Below are 20041 nucleotides of genomic sequence, written 5' to 3'. Positions count from 1 at the left end.
GAATAATCTGTACCTACCTACACAATCTCAAATCTCACATTAAAACATGATGAACTTATGATAATTTAATTTATTTTACGGATAAAGACGTTAAAGTATTTAGTAAATTCACACTAATTAATAATAACAATAATACAATTAATATAGGTAATTCATATTATAGCGAGTGATGCTTTTATCGTAAAAGTAAGAGAACATTAATTATTTGTAAAAACTATTCCCGTTTATGAAAATAGTTAAAACCCTATTTAGTAATTTGGCACCCTATTTCAATGTTCCTTCTTTTACTTTTATTTTGCTATTGACTATTCAAATTTCAAAAAAATTTCCCGTTGTAAAAACTAAAAATGTACTTAATTATTAAATAGCTTCATTAATTTCTTAATATATCGTGATAAAATACAGTACCTATGTGTTAAAAATAATTTAAAAATTACTAGACACAGTGTATATAATATATCTATATATAAAATAAAAATAATTATATATTATTATTTAATTTTTAATATTTTTTCGGCGTCCCTAAAAGGTAAGTGCCCTGGGCAATTAGCCACCCCAACTACTGCCAAAATACATTTCTGCCTATAATTATAATATATTATTTGTAAATTGTAGAAAATAATATGATTTATGAGCTATTTATTAAGACTATTAAATTATTACTAGGGAATTTGTCAAATTAAAAAATAAATGATTTAATCAAACATCGGTGAATAAATTAATTTATATTTATATTCTATTTAATTATTAAAATATTGCTTTTTACTTGAAAATATGAGTAAAACATATAATAATAATTGACCATGTTAATCCTTATTTATACCACACTATTTATACTGTTATGGTGAGTGATGAGTGATGACAATATAATATATGGACATACCTAAAGCAAAAAACGTTTGTATTATAATGGAATCATAAATTATTGTATTTAAATAAAAAATTTGTAAATAACTTTTAAAAAAAAAGAATTTTTCAGAATACTATAATGACAATTAACAAGTAAAAATAGTAAGTCAGGGCGTGTCTAAAAATTAAAATACAAGTCTATCGTCTATCTATAGGTAACTTTTTTCTCTATCACATGTACCGCGCTGGACTAATTGTAGTAAGAAACCGCGAGGATTATTTTTGGAATTTGCTACTCGAAAATTATTCTCGGATACTGAATCATCGCCATCACTCATCTGCACCTTCACTTTTACCAAAATAGCTTAATAACGTACCATCGTTTGATTTCCAGTTCCAGATATAGGCAATTATGCCCCCGAGAGAAAAGCATCGGACTTAAATAAGTTCAGGTACATTTTTGTTAAATAATAGTAACTGTATCGCTATTTCAATTTTAAACGATCGTGTTGGACATATAACCGACACGCTATATACAGGTAAATCACGTTTAAAATGTTATTCAGATCGGTGATAACTTGGACCTTGGTAACTGAAAATAATTTACATTTATAATTTGTAATAAATCCAGTAAACAATTTTCGTAATTTTCACGTTGTAGTTCCGATCGATAACTTGTTCACGCACGAGACATACACAATATTGTATTTAATTTATTATTGTTCCTAATAAAATCGATTTATAATTTACTTACAGATATGAATTATAATCGACTATCGAGCTATTCTGTTATTAAAGTTAGACTGCAGAATATGTTTATTTCTTTTTTCATCCAAACCTACCGATTGGTAGGTAGTCTCTTTAGTTGCATGTTTTTTGTTTTTGTTTTTATCCATCCATAAGATAAACAGTTATGATCGTATTTTTATAATTATATTATTTTTACACAGATTCACGTTTATAACAAATATAGTTAGAATTGAACTACACGTAAATGTCTATAGTGTAGCTTAGGTACTTAAACCTAATTATATATTTAACTGACGTATTTTTATGCGTTCATATTATATAATATTGTGTATTGTAACATAATAACACAAATAGTTACAGAAAAAATAATTACGTCAATATTATACAATGTTTTCTTATTTGTAATAAAAAATTATTTTAAGTATAATAAGTTGGGGACGGATTAATCTGTAAAATTTTTTTCTAAAACAAGTTATTTAAAATTTGATAAGATACAATTTAAATCATTTTTATTAAATATTTTGATACAATTATATATTTTTAAATATTTTACTAATTTTTAAACATATTTTAACAATTTAACATTTCATCATTCATATACGTTTTCAAGCCATGTTTCAGTAAACAAAAATAACCATTTATCGGTATATTTGCATGGTTTATATTTTTAATCGTTATCTTGCTGATACTTTCCAGCTCTCTTTTTATGCAATGTAATGTGTAAGAAGTATTCATATTATATTTAATAGTATAGTATATAATTATATACTTTTTAAAGTACCTCTAACTAAAAAAAAAAATTAAAATTCATAAGCAGAGAAATAGGTACAATATTTATAAATTCGCAATTTTCCACTTGTACCTAATTATTAACTAGTGGAATCTGTAGATATTCTTATTCGTTAGTAAATAGTAATAAATTAGTATCTAATCACTAAAACACAAAAGGCCCAGCCTTTTGGGTAATATTTATATTACTATTTATTAGTTAGTCAATGTATTAATAATTAATTCTGAGAAATTCTTAAAAATAGCATACTATTCCAGGATTTTACAAAAGTAGAACTTATAAATACAAATATAAAAAGACAAACAAGTATATTTTTATTAATAATAACAGATTAAAGTTTCAATTAACTAATACCTTATCTAAGAGTAATACAAATTTAAAATATTTACTTGAATATTTTGTGTTGAGCAATAATAGTAGACTTCAGGAACTAAAAACTATAATTTTGTTTATAATGCCTGTTCATATTATGAAAGTTTAAAAAAAAAAGTATACATTTATATTAAATAATTAAAGTCGCATTAAATAATATAAATAATAACAACTGTCGTATTAATTATTGAGAACTTACTTGACTATAATTAAAAACAAAAAATGGAATTAAAAAATATTAAATCTTATACTAGTAAACAAAAAATAATAATTTAAAAATTATATACATTTAAATAATACACGTAAATATAATTTAAATATATCTTAATAATAAAATTCAGTCTTGAATGGAATAAAAAAAATACCAATGATATACAAATATTAAATACTTTAATATTTTAACTGGCAACAAAAAATAGAAATGTAATAGTTATTATAAATTATATTAGTTTAAAAGTGCTTGTATATTTTTAGTTGATATTTATTTAAATTTTATAAAAATCAACTAAAATAATTTTAATCTTTAAAAGGTAATTTCATTTATAATCTAGTTATTTATTTGTTTATACTCTGAAAATGCATTAATATACTTCAATTAGGGTTTAAAAAAATTAATAAAAAACTAGCATGTGAGGAGAATATTTTTATTAACTTTTAATTAGTAAAAAAACTGAATATTCATTTAGATTTAATAATCAAAAATTTAACAATACTACATATTCCCCAGTACCAATGATGAAAGACATTCTGGTACAAACAAAAATTTAAAAACCATAAAGTACCAGGAATATAAATATCTATTGAAAAAAAATAGATTGGATTGGCTGAATAGGTTCACTAAATAATCAAGAATTGATAAAAGCAGACGATTCCAAAAAAATAAAAGACTGCAATTTTGTATATCCTTTACAAAAAAAAAGAAACAAATATGTAATAATTAAAGAGGTGTCTTACTACCTTCCGAACATCCAAACAAAATTGTTTATTTTATTAATATACATTTTATTTTATGTATTTACCAAATTTACATGCAAATAAGTAGAAATATAGATATTATATAAAGTTAATCAAATAGCAAACGGAAATTAAGAAGAAAAACAGGATCTAAAATAATGAGGAACTCAAACCATCATGTCAAAGTCCAGAATTGTAGAGAAAATTTAAATGAAACAAATAAAGTAGAGAATTAATTGGTGAGTCTTGACAATGGATAGAAAAATATGGAAAGTGGTATATTTAGTGGTATGTTTTTAAAAACTGATATTATTAAAAAGAAGAAAAAAAGCTAAGAATGTACAAATTTACTGTTTGAAAAAAACTTGAAAGATAAATAAATGTTTATCATGTATTAAAAATTGAACAATGCACTTTTTTACAAAATGGAATAAAGTAATTTTCTTTCACATATAAAGATATAAAATAAAATTATATCTCAATTGTAAAAACTTCTTTATAAAATAGTAAGTATTCGTTTATTTGTTTGTGTGCGAATAATAGTATATTTTTTTGAATTGTATCTTAATGTTTGTTATTTGAGTATTTAGGAAATAAAATTTAAAATTAAACATGAATTTTAATAATAGTACAAAATATATTATTTTTAAATTATAAAAAAATTAACAGTATTTGATATCAAATTTAAAATAATTCTATTCTATCAAAAATTAAACAATCTTTACTTTATCAACAATGAAGAGTAATTTGCTTAGTAGTATAATTATATTATATTATTTTCTGAAACCTATTTTCTTAAAATGAAAACATTTTTGAGTAAAGCTTTTTTTCTGTAGCTAAATATTGCGTTTGAGCTTGTTTTACTTTTTTTAACTCAATTAAAATATTTTTTTCATCTGGAAAAATTTCTAAAGCTTGTTTGTAGTATTTTATTGCTTTCTCATAATTATTGAGTGAACTAAATGCTTTACCAATGCGAAAAAGAGCCTTTCCATTATTACAATCTATGTTCAGAACCTATAACAAAAAGTAACTTTCAATTAGTTCAACATTAATTATAATATTTTACAATAAATGCTTGATACAAGAGATTTTGTTTAGTTGGACTTATTAATTTTTTCCCACCAGTTTTAAATTATAATATACAATTAATATAGTCCATAAATCAGTGGTTTTCAACCATTGTGCTGTGAGTGCCATTGAAGTGTGCCACAATAAATCTATTCAATAATTTTATAATATTTTATGTATTCATAAGTATTATTATTCATATTCGGTAAAAACTAATGAATATCAAACATAAAGATAGGCTAAATCATCAGTCTATACAGGACTAGTGTACTGCAAAAACTTTTTAGGTAATGAAGTGTGCCACATTGTTAAAAAGATTGAAAACCACAGCCATAAATAGTTTTTTTTATAATATTTACTTGTTCTAATAATTCAATTGCAATTTTGTAATTTTTTTCTTTCAAATGAACAGTGGATAAATTTAATAATGTATTTGTTTGTATAATTTTCAGCATATTTAAATCCATTGTAGAATTTTTATGATAACTTTTATACCTGTAAAATATGAATCTATTAATCTAATATAATGAAATACATTATATCGAAATAATGATAAATACTATAAAATATTAAAAATACTTACCATTCAAAATATCGTAACACTTTGTCATATTTTCGTCTAGCACTTGAATAACTTTTGCAACTAAAAAAATAGTTTCCCGATTCTTTGATTTTATTTAGAACATCACAAATTTGTATTATCTTGAAAAAGAAATAATCAAATTTTAATAAGCAAAAATATTTAGAGTAAAATATTAAGTAATTACATCAAGATCAACTGGCTGAACAGTCCAATCTTCAGGAAAAGGGGGAAAAACATCATTGGTTGCATCATTTTCATTAATATTCCAAGTACTACTATCAGTTGATAGCTCACCACAATCTGTGATTATACAAGACTAAAATCATAAAAATATGATTAATAAATACAAAATACTTTTAATTATAATTAGGGTTTCCAATCTTCAGATAAAGAAATACAGCAAAACTTTTAAAGAAGACATTGGAGAATAATACATATTTGTTCAATATAGAACATTTAAGAAATAATATGTGCAGTAACTAACAAAATACAGAAATACTAAGATAACTTAGCTTCAAATCAATATTTAACTACTAAATATTAGTTTTATACCAAATTTTTCTTCTAGAAAATCTTGTAGCTTATACGGATTTTTAAATTTAAAATCTTTTTCATAAAAATGTATTTTACTATTTTATTAAATATTAGTCTATACGTGGAATTTTTAAGATTGGTAAATATTGAATTCTATTATTAAGCTTCACTAATTACTTTCCAGCATAAATGATCAAATACTAGTCTATAGGATAATTTTTTCATATTAAAAAAAAAAAAAAAATACATAATTTTAATTTAAAAAATATATTATTTTACATAGACAAAACCAAACTGCTGAACTCACTAAATATTAGTATTATTTTACTTACATTAATAGGGATATCATTATTAGTAGCTGTGGTAGAAATTGTTTGAACTACACAAAATCCTTTTTTCACTTTTCCAAAAACAACATTCTTACCATCCAAATGTGAGCACGGAGCAGTCGTGATGAAAAACTGGGAGTTATTAGTATTTGGATGGCCTGTGTTTGCCATACTCAAGACTCCAGGTTCTTCATGCTAGAATGAAAAGTAATATATTAAATTTATTACATAAAAAATAAAATATTTTATTATAATATTGAGAAGTTTATATTTATGTAGTGAAATATTACAATAAACAGTTAAATTATAGTTAAAAATTAAAAATTAAATTTAATAGTTTAATATTTTCAATCAAGTAAAATCACTATAAGAAATAAAATCATACATTCTAAAGTTATAAATAAAACAAAAGTATTTTATAAGTCCTATAGTACTTCTTAATTTTCCAAATTAACTAGTTTTAGTACATGTCTAACTTTAACTAAAGACAAAATATATTCTAGATTTTTTTTATGGGTAAAATACATTTAAATTATACCAACTGCATTATCCCTACTTTTTCTGAGTTCAAATTAATTTATCTTTCTATTGTTTTACATTTTGTTTCAGTGGAAATGTATAATATAAATACAATTTCAATGATTAATTTTATGATTTTCCACTTATTTATTTAAATTTACAAATTTTTAATGTTAACATAAAAAACTGGAGACAGATTCAACAACTACTTAAAAGTTAGTGTATCAATAATATTGTTGAGATTGGTATTATATATCAAAAATGTCTCAAATTAATGTTTAGTGATGCATGTGGTATCAGACCACAAAGTTGCGTTCGCTAGGTAATTTAAAAATAAAACTTTAGAAATTACTATGTGTTTATTATTATATTAGATATTATAATTTTTTTTACATTTTATTGAAAACTTTATTGTTACATAAAAATTTATTAATTTTTAATTTGTTTTATAAAAAACAAAAACCAAAAAATTATTATTTTTGAAATTTTTGTGATTGAATGGATTATTAGAGGTTGGATATTTATGGGTTTATGACTTAGCATATTTTTTTAGAGTAATCAAAATTATACCAAACTATGAAAAAAAATCAAATCCGATAAAGTCAGCTATATCTATATTACTTAGTATCAATGTAATTTACCAGCAATTTAAAGTTTTCGTCCTCAAAATATAAACCATATATACTTTCACCGCCTGATCCATTACCAGCAGTAATGTCACCACCCTGGACCATAAATTCAGGAACAGCTATAATTATAAAAAAAAGTGTCATAATTCTGTTAGTTATTTAAATCAGACTACATAATTATTTATTTATTTTTTTTTTTTACAGTAAAATTAATTTTTAATAAAAATTACTCAATTTTAATATTTAACTAAAAAAATATATATAGCCAATGTCTAATATATTTTGCCAATTTATATTCTCGTGAGTGGTGATAAAAAATAATAAGTGTCAGAATATCATATTATTGTTCAATTTGTGGCAACTCAAACATTTTTAAGTCTCCAAATATATCTACAGTACTGTTTATACACATATAATGTATGAATAAATTGTTTAGAAACTTTAACAAATTTTAAAATTAATTCACAAGGTTAAGGGTAAAGAAAATAGAATAAAACATCTATATTTTTATTTTGTATAAACTTATTACAGTTATTTATTAGATATATTGTATATTAATAACTTAAAGTAAAGACCTTTTTTAATAGAAATCAACTGGTATATGAATATTGATTATTATTGCTATTATGCTATATGTCAAATTATTAAGTACTTATATAGGTTTTTTATTTTAAATACTATATTATAATTAATAATACCTCGATGGAATAGTGACCCTTTTAAATGTAATGGCTTTCCTGATAAACCAATACCTCTTTCACCAGTACAAAGAGCTCTAAAATTGTTAGCAGTCTTAGGTACTATATTATTAAACAATTCAATGACAATACGTCCAACTGTAAAAATAAAAATGAACAATTCAGTAAATTTATTTGATTATCTGGAAACATTGCAAAGGTGTGGTATTATTTAACTCTACATTTTAGTATTTTACTCACTTTTTTCTTGGGCAATTTCGATATCCAAAAAAACTACCGAGTTTCCAGCAGTAACACTACTACTATTATCCATAGTTAAGGAATAAAATAGCTAATTATGTATCACTAGAATGAATTCAAAATTATATCTATAAATCTACTATAAATTAAGCAATTTATAGTTACAACAGTTTGTAAGATAAAATATTTAGTTGATCCTCTATATTTTCAGACGTATTACATAGTACTATAATTAGTGGGTATTTTATTTAAATAATACTGAATGAAATGATAAGTTTAGAGAAATTGTTTTGAAATTAATAATTTTAAATGACATTAATTAATTTTCTAATATTCTCAGTTATAATAACTAAATCTTAACTAATGTCTATTAATTAATACTGTAAAAGTAAAAATTACAAAATAAAAAAATAATCATAAAAAATGAAAGGCCTATTAAAATTTGTTTTTAAATAATGCACTATTCATCAATGTTATCATACAAAGATAAAAAAAAAACCTTAATAGCTATATCTTATCAATAATATATCACATTATCATCTGAAAACAACTTACTGGAATGTTTGGAATCGGAATAGTCTATGGAGTATATTGTAAACCGTGTATAGACCACCACCACAGGTGTGAATCAACAATTTCAGTGGTATACCGGATAACGACATTAAGCAAGAACACCAATTGATCGAATGTTTTTGTTTTCCAATCTGTCATCTGGATAAGATAAAAATATTGTTGATCCTTGATTCATAATTTTTATACATAATATTGTATTATATTTATATCTAACATTCTAACTTTTATTTTTTAACAGCTTACAATTTACAAATATTACAACATAATACATATTAAATAAAAGTAATTAGTAAATTTTACTTAGTCATCCGAGAAACACTCATTTGCATCAAGATGCCGATGATCAAATTGCAAAGTTCGGATGGTGAAGTGTTTCAAGTAGATTTTGAGATCGCTAAAGCATCGGTTACTATCAAAACTATGGTTGAGGACTTGGGCTTAGAAGAAGAAGACGAAGAAATTGTGCCATTGCCAAACGTGAACGCTGGAATATTGAAGAAAGTTATCCAATGGGCAACCTACCACAAGGACGACCCACCTGCAACTGAAGACGACGAAGGACGCGAGAAGCGTACCGATGATATATCTAGCTGGGATGCAGATTTTCTGAAAGTGGATCAGGGTACATTATTTGAACTCATATTGGCTGCCAACTATTTGGACATCAAAGGCTTATTGGACGTTACATGTAAGACTGTTGCTAATATGATTAAAGGAAAAACTCCTGAGGAGATAAGGAAAACATTCAATATTAAAAATGATTTCTCAGCTGCCGAGGAGGAACAAGTACGCAAAGAAAATGAATGGTGCGAAGAAAAATAACTTATCTATAAATTAATGTACTAATATTTTGTCCACTACTTCATAATTTTAGATTTAAAATATCCATATTTTTATTTTATATCTATTTATTTAATTTAAATATGAATATTTTAAGTGAAATTATGCTATCATTCTAATTTAAATGTGAATATTAAATAGGTTTATAATATTTAATTTTGCTTGGACTTATTCAATTAAGTACTAGTAGTACTTAAATATATTTCATAATTTTTGTTCCAATTTTGCAAGTCAATTAAGTAACTATTACAACATAAAAGATAAGTATACATAGTCTGATGTGTGCAAATATTCATTAAACAACAAAAAACTATTCATTATTTGTACTGTTCAATAAATATTATATAATGCAACTTTTTTTTTTTCATGCATAATATAAACTAAAAAATAAAAACTTAATGAATATATATATTTGTATAGCAATTAAGAATAAACCAATATTTTACTGAACATTTATTACTTGTATGAAAATTAATTGCTCCTGTGATAAATATTACTAATTATTGCTATTGATGTTAGTTTTTTATGTAAAGGAAGCGATTGTAGTGTTTAGTAATATAAAATGTTTGTAATGTGTATGTTTATAAATGTATGAACTATATACTAATTAATAATATTTCTTGGTATATTTTATGACTATTTATCTGAAATATAACTATTTTAAAACAATTAATTTGTTTTTAAATAATTTATTCATTAAGATATCTTATAAATTGAAGACATTTTAAATTGATAAATTATGAGTATCATTGAAACCTTAGCGTTGTAAACTCTTCAAATAATCAATACATTGAAGGTTAAGTACAAAAACTTTTTTTTAAAGATTTAAAACTTAACCACAATTTTTATTTTATATGATAAATAATATTTCAAGGTTGCAATAATTCTTAAATTATGCGAGTGTCCACCTCTATTTATTGTCCTATAAGTAGCCAATATATCTTTTATTTGTTTTCAATCGTTCCAATATTGGATTTAATGATTTGTTAAACTCTTTTATTATTACATTATCTGTATTATCTTATTGGTTTTTCACAATATTTTAATTTTTATATGATTATATTTATAATATTATTAATTCATACACTCATGATTTGTTTTAAAATTTAGAAGACATAAATAATATTCTAAACTTTAAGTATGATTAATAGTCAATTCACTCTAAAGCTAACAACATAAAACTTGAACTACTGTATGTCTATATTGGTACATCACGTACTTGTAAGACATGGACAGTATATCAGGTATGACGTCCTCTCTACCATACAATCAAATACAATAAAATTATAGCGCAGTATAATATTTATTAAGTTATTTACTATAATCAGTTCTGTTATAATTTCAATCTTGTATCATAGCCCATAGGTAATGTTTAATATAAGTTACATATATCATACTTACCTCTAAACTAAATTATGCTCAGTTAATTGGGCTATACGACAGTATAAACTAATATCTCTATTTAAAATTAATATATTTCATGAACTTTAAATTTGCAATATAACATGGATACTTGTTACTTTTATATTAGTAATGAATTGTTATAAAATATATCAGTTTTAGATAAGCTTTTTTTTTAATATATATATAGAGAAAAAAGCTTTTTTGAATATTTTACGTTAAAGCAAACATTCAGATTTTAAATCATTTACTTGTATGCATGTTAAATATCATATTTAATGTTAACCTGTAAAATATTTTATTATTAGGTATGTGTAAAAATTATTTATCTTAAATCGAATTACTTATTGATTTTGATACATGCCAAGCACACAAGCAAAAGTACTGTATAATACAGAAATTAACTTATTAAACATTTATAAATCATAAATATAAAATGATTCATAAATGCAAGTTTATTAGATTTATGCTAGTTGTAGATGAAATGAACATCAATTAAAATAATTCCATTATGTTTAAAATGTTTCTATTAAAAACACAAAAAAAATTATTTTTATCTAACAACCAATATCTATAGAGAATGTATAACCATTAGATATTACTACCAAACATATGATATTATGATAAATTAAAAAGGCTAGTTCTTTAAGAAAATAATTATTATTACTTTTAAATTTTAAAGTATGTGAAATAGCATAAATGCACATACATATACACATATAAATATGCTATCAATGTTAATTGAAGAACTTAAAAAAGTCTACTAACATTTTAAATTAAGAAAATAAATGTTTCTTTTTAATTTTTGGAAAAATGCAATTATAAGAATATAGTATATTTATACACATATAATTTATAATAATGATACAAAAAAAAAGCTAAGCATGATTAAAATTTGAAATTTATTACTTTTTGTGCAACATTGAATAAACTGTTATGCAAAAAGTAGATAAGAAAAGAAAAGTTATAATCCCTTATATAAAACTAAAATTACAAATATGTTAACTTCACTACTTTTTACAAGACAGTAATAATATATTAATATATCATAGTAGATAAATAATAATTTGAAATGAATAAACATAGAATTTCAATTTGTTATTTATGATTTATTTATTATATAATTAAAATCTTTGTATAATCTACAGTAAAAGAACACTATATATTATTGAAACTTAATTGTTTTTTGACAAATTCAATCACTGTTGATCAAAAGAAATACTGATGTTTTTACTAAAATTTATATTCCACCACGAAGACGGAGTACCAAATGTAGTGTTGATTCTTTCTGAATATTGTAGTCAGATAATGTACGGCCATCTTCCAATTGTTTTCCAGCAAAAATCAATCGCTGTTGATCGGGTGGGATTCCTTCTTTGTCTTGGATTTTAGCTTTCACATTTTCAATAGAGTCTGAAGATTCTACTTCCAAAGTGATGGTTTTGCCAGTCAAAGTTTTCACAAAAATTTGCATCTTGAAACTGAAAACAAAAGTATTATAGATTTAACATTGGAATCTAAATAATATGATTAGATATTTAATAAATAAAATATGTTTATGTTCAAGTTTGCTAAATTAATTTTTATAAATAGGTATCAATATTTTAATTGATATCTAAATGAATATTATTTATATTAAATAATTTATTAAATTTTTTACTTGGGAGTAGCATTGTATCATAATAAATTTATGTTATAATACTAGTATTATAATGTACATGTTTTATGATTAACCATTAATTATTATAGGTAAACATTTTAACTAGACTAAATATTTTTTAAATAGGTCATATACTTAACCTTTTTGTCGTGCTATAAGTCTACTCCCTTCCTTTGCAAAAATTCTTTAAAGGTTCTTATATTTTTTGATATCATTCTGATTGTGTGATGTACAAGATACCTATTTTTTATAATTTGTTTTAAGCATTTACATTTAAATACAAATAAGAATGATAATAGTATAACTGATGTAATGATATTTCTATAAGACTGATTATAAGATAAAATACCGAATAAAATAAATTTAAATAAGTCTAATATAGTCATATAAGTATCTACTTAGGTACATAGAATATACATATTAATAAATAGTTGAATTATTTTTTATTTTAGTACTTATATATTACATTAGTGAAAAGATCATGTTTTGTTTTTTGATTGTCTTTATAAACATTGTGCAATATAAGTTTAAAATATATTTCAAAAAAATGTATGAATCTTAACTTAAATGTTAAATTCTATGCAGCTATTGAAGGATTGGAAATTGGCAAAACATGAGAAACAAAACACACTGAAATCGATAAGTTAATATGCTCAACTCTTTTTAAATTCTATGGAGGTTAAAAACATAAAAGGAAATTGTGTTCAACAAATTATTGTAATGAATAGGTACATACAAAGTCTTATTTTCCTATCAGATAACTATTAAATAATTTACAATATTAATTTCCAATTTAAATTATACAATGAATTACTGAAACATGAAATTTTGCTTAAAATTGCGATAACATAAATTCACTTAAATTGAAATTTTTTAGTGAAAAATGATACATTCAAATAAACTCAAATTATGGTATTGACCTAGGAACCAATTAACTAAAAAATTGGTAATTAAAATATGCTAAATAGACTACCTAACTACTTTATATGACTACATAAGTAACGGATTCACATTTAATGTGATTAACACATTTCATTTCGACTGTAAAAAATCAAAATGTCTGTAACAATTTGCAACTAGCAGTTTTATTAAATTTACGATAGTACATCCAATATAAATATAAAAATCATAAAATGCATAGCAAATGTGAAATGAACAAACACGGATTAACCATAAATAGCATTATAATTAATTTAAAATATACTATATTCAGTTAACAAAGATCGTTAATCGAAATAACATAGCTATTAGAGACAAAGGAAACCTAAACGACCTTGATCGGATGACTACAAAAACATGGATGTATAATATAACAATGGCGGTGGCCTTGGCATACGTGGCTAAGGAGTATCCGTTTCATACGCGGAAAAAAACATTTTTCCGGAGAAATCGTTATTTAAAAATACAATATTGCCAAACGAAAGCGTTAGATTACGGACAAAAGGCGTCACTATAATAAATAAGTAATAACGCCAGAAAAAAATTGAACTATTAACACATTGATATTAAAAAATATAATTACCTTAGAATGTGTTGAATTTAACGTTGGAAATTTGGGTTCAATAACGTTTGTAGTTTGATATTTGTTCGCAGTTGGTAAATAACTATGGAAACTCTGGAGATCAAAAATAATGACAAGACAACGAGACAACGGATTTGAAGACTACTTCCTTGGCAGCAATGACGAATGGCAACGACTGAAGCACTGTACTCTTGTTAATAGGACTGATGACTGATATATGACGAATGAAGACGAAAGGCGAATGACTATATTTTATAATATTGCGTTATTGACTAATGAATGTTGACTCTGAAAGTGTGAAGAGTGGGGCGTGGCGACCATGGAAGCACAGATGGAAGCATTGACTATTGACAAAATAAATATGATAACAATAAATTGAATTTCGTTTGGACGGGCGTATGAGATTATGAGTTGAAGTGGAAGATTTTAGACTTCCGCGTCTTTGAATGAATCTTGGTCGACTTAAATATATTTTTTTTAAATAACTACCAAAGATCTGAGACCATATTATTCTGGTGTACAATTTAAAGTCCAATCATGTTTGTTACGTTTTATTCCGTTGTTCAGTGTTCTATTTATGTTTAAATCTATGTTTCTCCTTATCAGCGGTGAATAATATCAATTATCAGCTGCATAATATTTATCTGGTGGTGTTTGTGTTCAGAAAATAAAAAACTACTACAACTATACTATACAGGACAAACAACAGTACACACTACACAGTGACACTGTGACACTGTGACAGTAGTACAGTACATATGTCTACCTCTACCTACAACAACATCAGATAAAGTGAGTCGCAAAATCAATGTCATCAAAAACTCTATTCTATTTTTAAATATATGACTGCATCTGTAACTTCTGTAGTTCTGTACCTGAACATCACTACGCCAGATGCGTTTCGTTAGTCACGCAATTCTTAACGGCAGCACTGTTTGTGTTCATCGGTGTTTTGAATGTCTGTCCGGCTAATGGTCAGCGTATTTTACAGAAATGGTACGGCGTTGTTGCGCTTCAACCGTACCAATGACATCAGGTTACTGGTGCGCACCAAGGTGGCACCGCGAAGCGTTCACACCAAAGCGCTGAATCCCATCGTCAGTCACAGTAATTCACCGAGTTCTGGTTGGCAGAACCGATGGAACCTTGCCAGAAGAGCGTTTGTCGATAATCTGCTGAGCCGTGTAACTAACTCGCTATCAGCAGATTTACGAAGGCGTACAGCCAGGCATCTCATGTATGGTAACTCAAGACCTTTTTTCGCACTTGTTGGAATAAGTTTAGCTTCTGGTAATGGTCTGATAACTAATGAAAATGAATTAGAAGGCGTTTGTTGGGAAATCCGAGTAAGTGCTTTATTTATATTAAGTATGAATTGTTAAAAATATAATAAATTTGTTAGTCGTTGTTTTTTTTATTTTTTAATAGGAAGCAGTTGGTCGCATGCAAAAGAACTTAACAGTTGCTGAACGCTTGGATTTAAACTCATCTCTGGGCTTGAAACAGTTTGAATTAGGATCTGTTATTGCTAAAGGAAATAATGCTGTTGTATACGAAGCTAGAAAAATTGAAGAGGATACAGGTATCTATTTTTAAAATGTATTAGTCAGTTATGTTATAATAATTAATACTTACTACTAATAAGTAAAATTATTCTATAATTTATTTCTGTTAAATCTATAATTCTTTTCGTAAGTAACTATGTAAAACTCTAGAATAATTCACAACTAAGAAAATAAATGAATGTATTAGTCTTAACATTTATTTTATATTTTATAATAGGTTTAAATGCGAATTAATTTTATTATTATAAAATACCTATTTAAAAAAAAAATAAAAAAATGATCCAGTATCTTTTATTAAGCATAATCAGTATATTATTATTATTACTGAAAATAATTTTGTCTTATTAATTATATATAAGTTGTAACTAAATAATTTTAATATTATTTAAAACATTTTTATTCTAACTTTTTTATTACAAATATTTAAATAATAATAATTAACAATAATATAAAATATATACTATGTTACATTAAATTATAAAAATAATTTTAGTAAATTATTGCATAAATCCTTATTTTATAATAAACTTGATAAATTAATTAATTTTCTAAAATATTGTTTTTACTTTACAGATCCTAGTAATGTATTTCTAAAACAAGAGTCATCAATTAAAAAGTATCCTCTGGCTGTGAAAATGATGTTTAATTATGATGCTGAGAGTAATGCTATGTCAATATTACGCGCCATGAGTAGAGAAACGGTTCCATCTCGTTGCGTGCAACATAATTTTTCTAAAACAGATCAGCAATGGCTTATTGGGTTAAGTCTATTTTTAGATTTTATTTATTAATTGCTTGAAAGTCAGTAATTGCAAAAAAAAAAAAAAAAAGTACTATTTTGTTATGAAATTAATCAGTTGCATGCATACTTATTTTTTATGTATAAAATAAGAAATTTAAATTTTTCTTTTATAGTTATGATCATAATTTGATTAAATTATCACCACATCCAAATATTGTTATGATGCATTTGTGTTTTACGGACTATGTACCAGAGTTGATTGATTCACATATATTGTATCCTCAAGCTCTACCAACTAGAATAAATCCAGAAGGTTATGGTCGAAATATGAGTTTATTTCTAGTGATGAAAAAGTAAAATATTCATTTTTAATTACTTATCAAGTTTTAAATTTATTTTTCTTATGGTTTAGATATGACATGAGTTTGAAACAATATTTATCTAAAACGCCATCACTAAAAATTAGAGATAAAATCCTATTGCTTGCTCAGTTACTGGAAGCTGTTTCTCATTTGTCAAATCAAAATGTGGCACATAGGTATAAAATTATCTAAAATATTCTCTATATGTATATATTTATGTCATTTAAATGTAATTTTAGGGATTTGAAGACTGATAATATCTTATTAGATGTGTCTGAAGGTAATGATGTATGTCCAGCATTAGTCGTTACAGATTTTGGGTGTTGTCTTGCTGATAAAGATAATGGACTTAATCTACCATATAAAACTGCTGATACTGATCGTGGAGGAAATATAGCATTGATGGCACCAGAAGTATAAGAAAAAGTAGAATTAGTTCTAATAATAAATTAACTTGTTTATTCTTATTTAATTTTTAGGTTGTTACTGCTCGACCAGGAACATTCGGATATATTGATTATTCAAAAGCAGATGTATGGGCAGTTGGAGCAATGGCATATGAAATATTTTCTGGTAGTAATCCATTTTATAGTTATGAAAGAGGTAAACCTCCATTGTTGCGTAATTCTACGTACAAGGAAGAAGATCTTCCTGCACTTAGTAGTGATATACCATTAATTATACAAAAATTAATTCATTCACTGCTACAAAGATCAACATCAAAGGTAGTATTAAAAAAGATTTTTTAAATTTATTTTGACTAATAAATTAGCATTGGTATAATTTTTCAAGTATTGTTATAGCTTATAAGTTTTAATCAATATATATATTATTTTTTTTTAGAGATTAGACGTTTCGTTTGCTGCTACAGTTTGTCAGATATATCTTTGGGGGCCATCATCATGGATTACAAAATATATGATGCCAACTAGTAACGAGGTATATAATATTAAAATATTAGTTGAGTTGAACTGTTTGAAAATAAAAATAATAAGTTGTTATGTTGATTAAAATCCCATTTAATTGGTTCATTCAAGAAACAATTTAACTCTATTTAAAAGTTCTATCTCACATTTCTATTTGAAAGTGTTTGTGTTTGTTATTGATGTATTTGTATGTATGATTATTAACTAACCTGATTAAATATTATTTGTGTAATAGTCATGCAGGTGTTTCTCATGTATTTCCAATTAATTTAGTTGATCCCATTATTTATATTTTTCATAAAACATTATTGCCTACCAGTAATGTATATTTCTTAAAAAATTTTAAGCCATAAAGAGCTCAAACTTTGTTCACCAAAAACTCTATTGTTAAACTTCCATTGGTAGTGCCATGGTCATTTGTATAGAAAGAATAATTGTATACAATATAGGAATTAATTATTTTAGATTTTTGAAATTAATATTTAATTTTTTTGTTGATGACCTATTACAAATGTTTTATGTTGTAAAATATTATGTTTAGGTTATATAATTGAGATTTTGTATTGTATTATGATTTATCTATTGTCATTAATGCTTTGCTATGAATATCTTCTTATAAATACTTATATTGCTATTCAAATGTCATATATTTTCAAATGAATAATTTATTATTACCTTGAAATTAAATATATTCTGAAATGCAATATCTATCGAAGTTTTGCTGTATTGTTTGCATAAAAATTACTACTTCTAGTCTTTTTAGGTACACTCCAAGATAATCTGATAATATTTTTTCTTGATTTACATATATGTTCTACATAGACATAATATAATATATAATATAACATAGCATTATATTGAAAAAATAACTTAACCTTTTTTTGTCAAATAGAGAATGAATTTGAATTTATTTACATTTCATGTTATAAAATTCTAATTAAATCAATTTTTAAGAATAGTTCCATCATTTGAAGCCCTTGTTCTAATTGACAATATGAGTCAATTAAATGAGTTCAAAAACACTTTGAAATTTGTAGCTTTTAATTTCTTTTTGGATCCCCATAATTATGATCTAATTCAAATATAATTGAACTTACTTACCTTGGTCATTTATCTTGATTAGTGTATATATCAGTTTTATACAACCTTATCAATGGTCACATTAACTTCTTGTATTTATTAGATCTCATACTGTATAAAAAGTTCTTTATTATCATAAATCTCTTGCTTTTCTATATCTCATCTTTTGAATATAATTTTGCTAAAAATTCTACCCTTCATGTCTCTATGCAATAATACTTGTGACTTAATTTCTTCTATGATGTATTAAGTATATAACTAAATGTTACTTAGGTAGTGGAAGCTGACAGGCCTAAATTAGTCTCTTGTCTTTATGCATTAAACTTCAATATGCTATATATACATTAATAACACATAAAGAATTATTCCCAAAGTTATAATAACTATCTAACGCTTACAATTTTTAATCTTAATAGTTGCTAACCAATACAGATATATTATATACGTCTTATAAAAATAAATATACATATTATTGTATTTAGAAAAAACAAAAAATGGATTATAACAGTCTAAAATGTCCTTTAAAAATTGAATTATTTATTAGGTGTTGCAATGGATGTTGTGTTTAACAACAAAGGTGTTATGTGAAGGAGGAACAATGATGTCAACTTTAAACACTAAACAACGTACTTGTACAGAATATCAATTAATCACTACATTTTTGCGCAGAGCAAAATTATATGAAATAAAAAATGCGTTATACTGGATGCAATCAATACAACAAGAATAACATTTTCAAGTTATTTTAGTTATACTAATAAAAGGGTTACGGTATTAGTCGTGTGTGTATATAATTTTTGATAAAAACTATTTTATCAAAATATATTCTATCTTATGTTAAAATATCTAAATTATTAAAAAAAAATTTATTTATTTTATTATGATAAATTATTTGTATATGATATTTATTTTAGATAGATTTAAATTATTATTTGATTGTTGAATTTGTAGTATTATAAGTGATTTATTAAAAAAAGATTTATTTTATTATTATTTACAAACATTGTTTTTAATACTGTGAACAAACACCTTTCATAAAAACTGCTTTATAC

The 20041-nt window shown here is 24.3% G+C and overlaps 3 protein-coding genes and 1 pseudogene across 4 annotated transcripts; 2 read left to right on the top strand and 2 right to left on the bottom strand.

The window, feature by feature from the left end:
* Positions 1-4470: 4470 nt before the first annotated feature.
* LOC112597607 (peptidyl-prolyl cis-trans isomerase D) lies at positions 4471-9073 on the bottom strand. The gene is made up of 9 exons (XM_025343718.1): positions 8874-9073; positions 8319-8423; positions 8079-8216; positions 7393-7499; positions 6236-6427; positions 5554-5685; positions 5370-5488; positions 5146-5281; positions 4471-4732 (listed from the first exon to the last, which is right to left on the bottom strand). The coding sequence occupies exons 2-9, from the start codon at positions 8389-8391 to the stop codon at positions 4511-4513; spliced, it is 1119 nt and encodes a 372-aa protein (XP_025199503.1). The 5' UTR covers positions 8392-8423; positions 8874-9073; the 3' UTR covers positions 4471-4510.
* A 42-nt stretch (positions 9074-9115) lies between these two features.
* On the top strand, positions 9116-9799 carry LOC112597606 (annotated as a pseudogene).
* A 2421-nt stretch (positions 9800-12220) lies between these two features.
* Positions 12221-14512, bottom strand: LOC112597525 (ubiquitin). The gene is made up of 2 exons (XM_025343602.1): positions 14315-14512; positions 12221-12613 (listed from the first exon to the last, which is right to left on the bottom strand). The coding sequence occupies exon 2, from the start codon at positions 12604-12606 to the stop codon at positions 12373-12375; it is 234 nt and encodes a 77-aa protein (XP_025199387.1). The 5' UTR covers positions 12607-12613; positions 14315-14512; the 3' UTR covers positions 12221-12372.
* Positions 14513-14694: 182 nt separating this feature from the next.
* Positions 14695-19785, top strand: LOC112597524 (serine/threonine-protein kinase PINK1, mitochondrial). 2 transcript variants are annotated; one of them, XM_025343600.1, is made up of 10 exons: positions 14695-15106; positions 15182-15660; positions 15743-15896; positions 16453-16639; positions 16795-16974; positions 17034-17159; positions 17223-17397; positions 17463-17708; positions 17827-17922; positions 19534-19719. In XM_025343600.1, the coding sequence occupies exons 2-10, from the start codon at positions 15271-15273 to the stop codon at positions 19717-19719; spliced, it is 1740 nt and encodes a 579-aa protein (XP_025199385.1). In that variant the 5' UTR covers positions 14695-15106; positions 15182-15270. The 2 variants fall into 2 exon arrangements, with proteins under 2 accessions (XP_025199385.1, XP_025199386.1); XM_025343601.1 differs by lacking the exon at positions 14695-15106 and having other exon boundaries at positions 15271-15660; positions 19534-19785.
* The last annotated feature ends 256 nt before the right edge of the window (positions 19786-20041 follow it).

This window comes from Melanaphis sacchari, unplaced genomic scaffold (assembly GCF_002803265.2).
Source record: "Melanaphis sacchari strain LSU unplaced genomic scaffold, SCAv2.0 Contig42_pilon_pilon, whole genome shotgun sequence".
Classification (NCBI taxonomy): Eukaryota; Metazoa; Arthropoda; class Insecta; order Hemiptera; family Aphididae; genus Melanaphis; species Melanaphis sacchari.
Note: the sequence above shows the minus strand (reverse complement) of the source record. Positions and strands in the feature narration are given on the sequence as shown.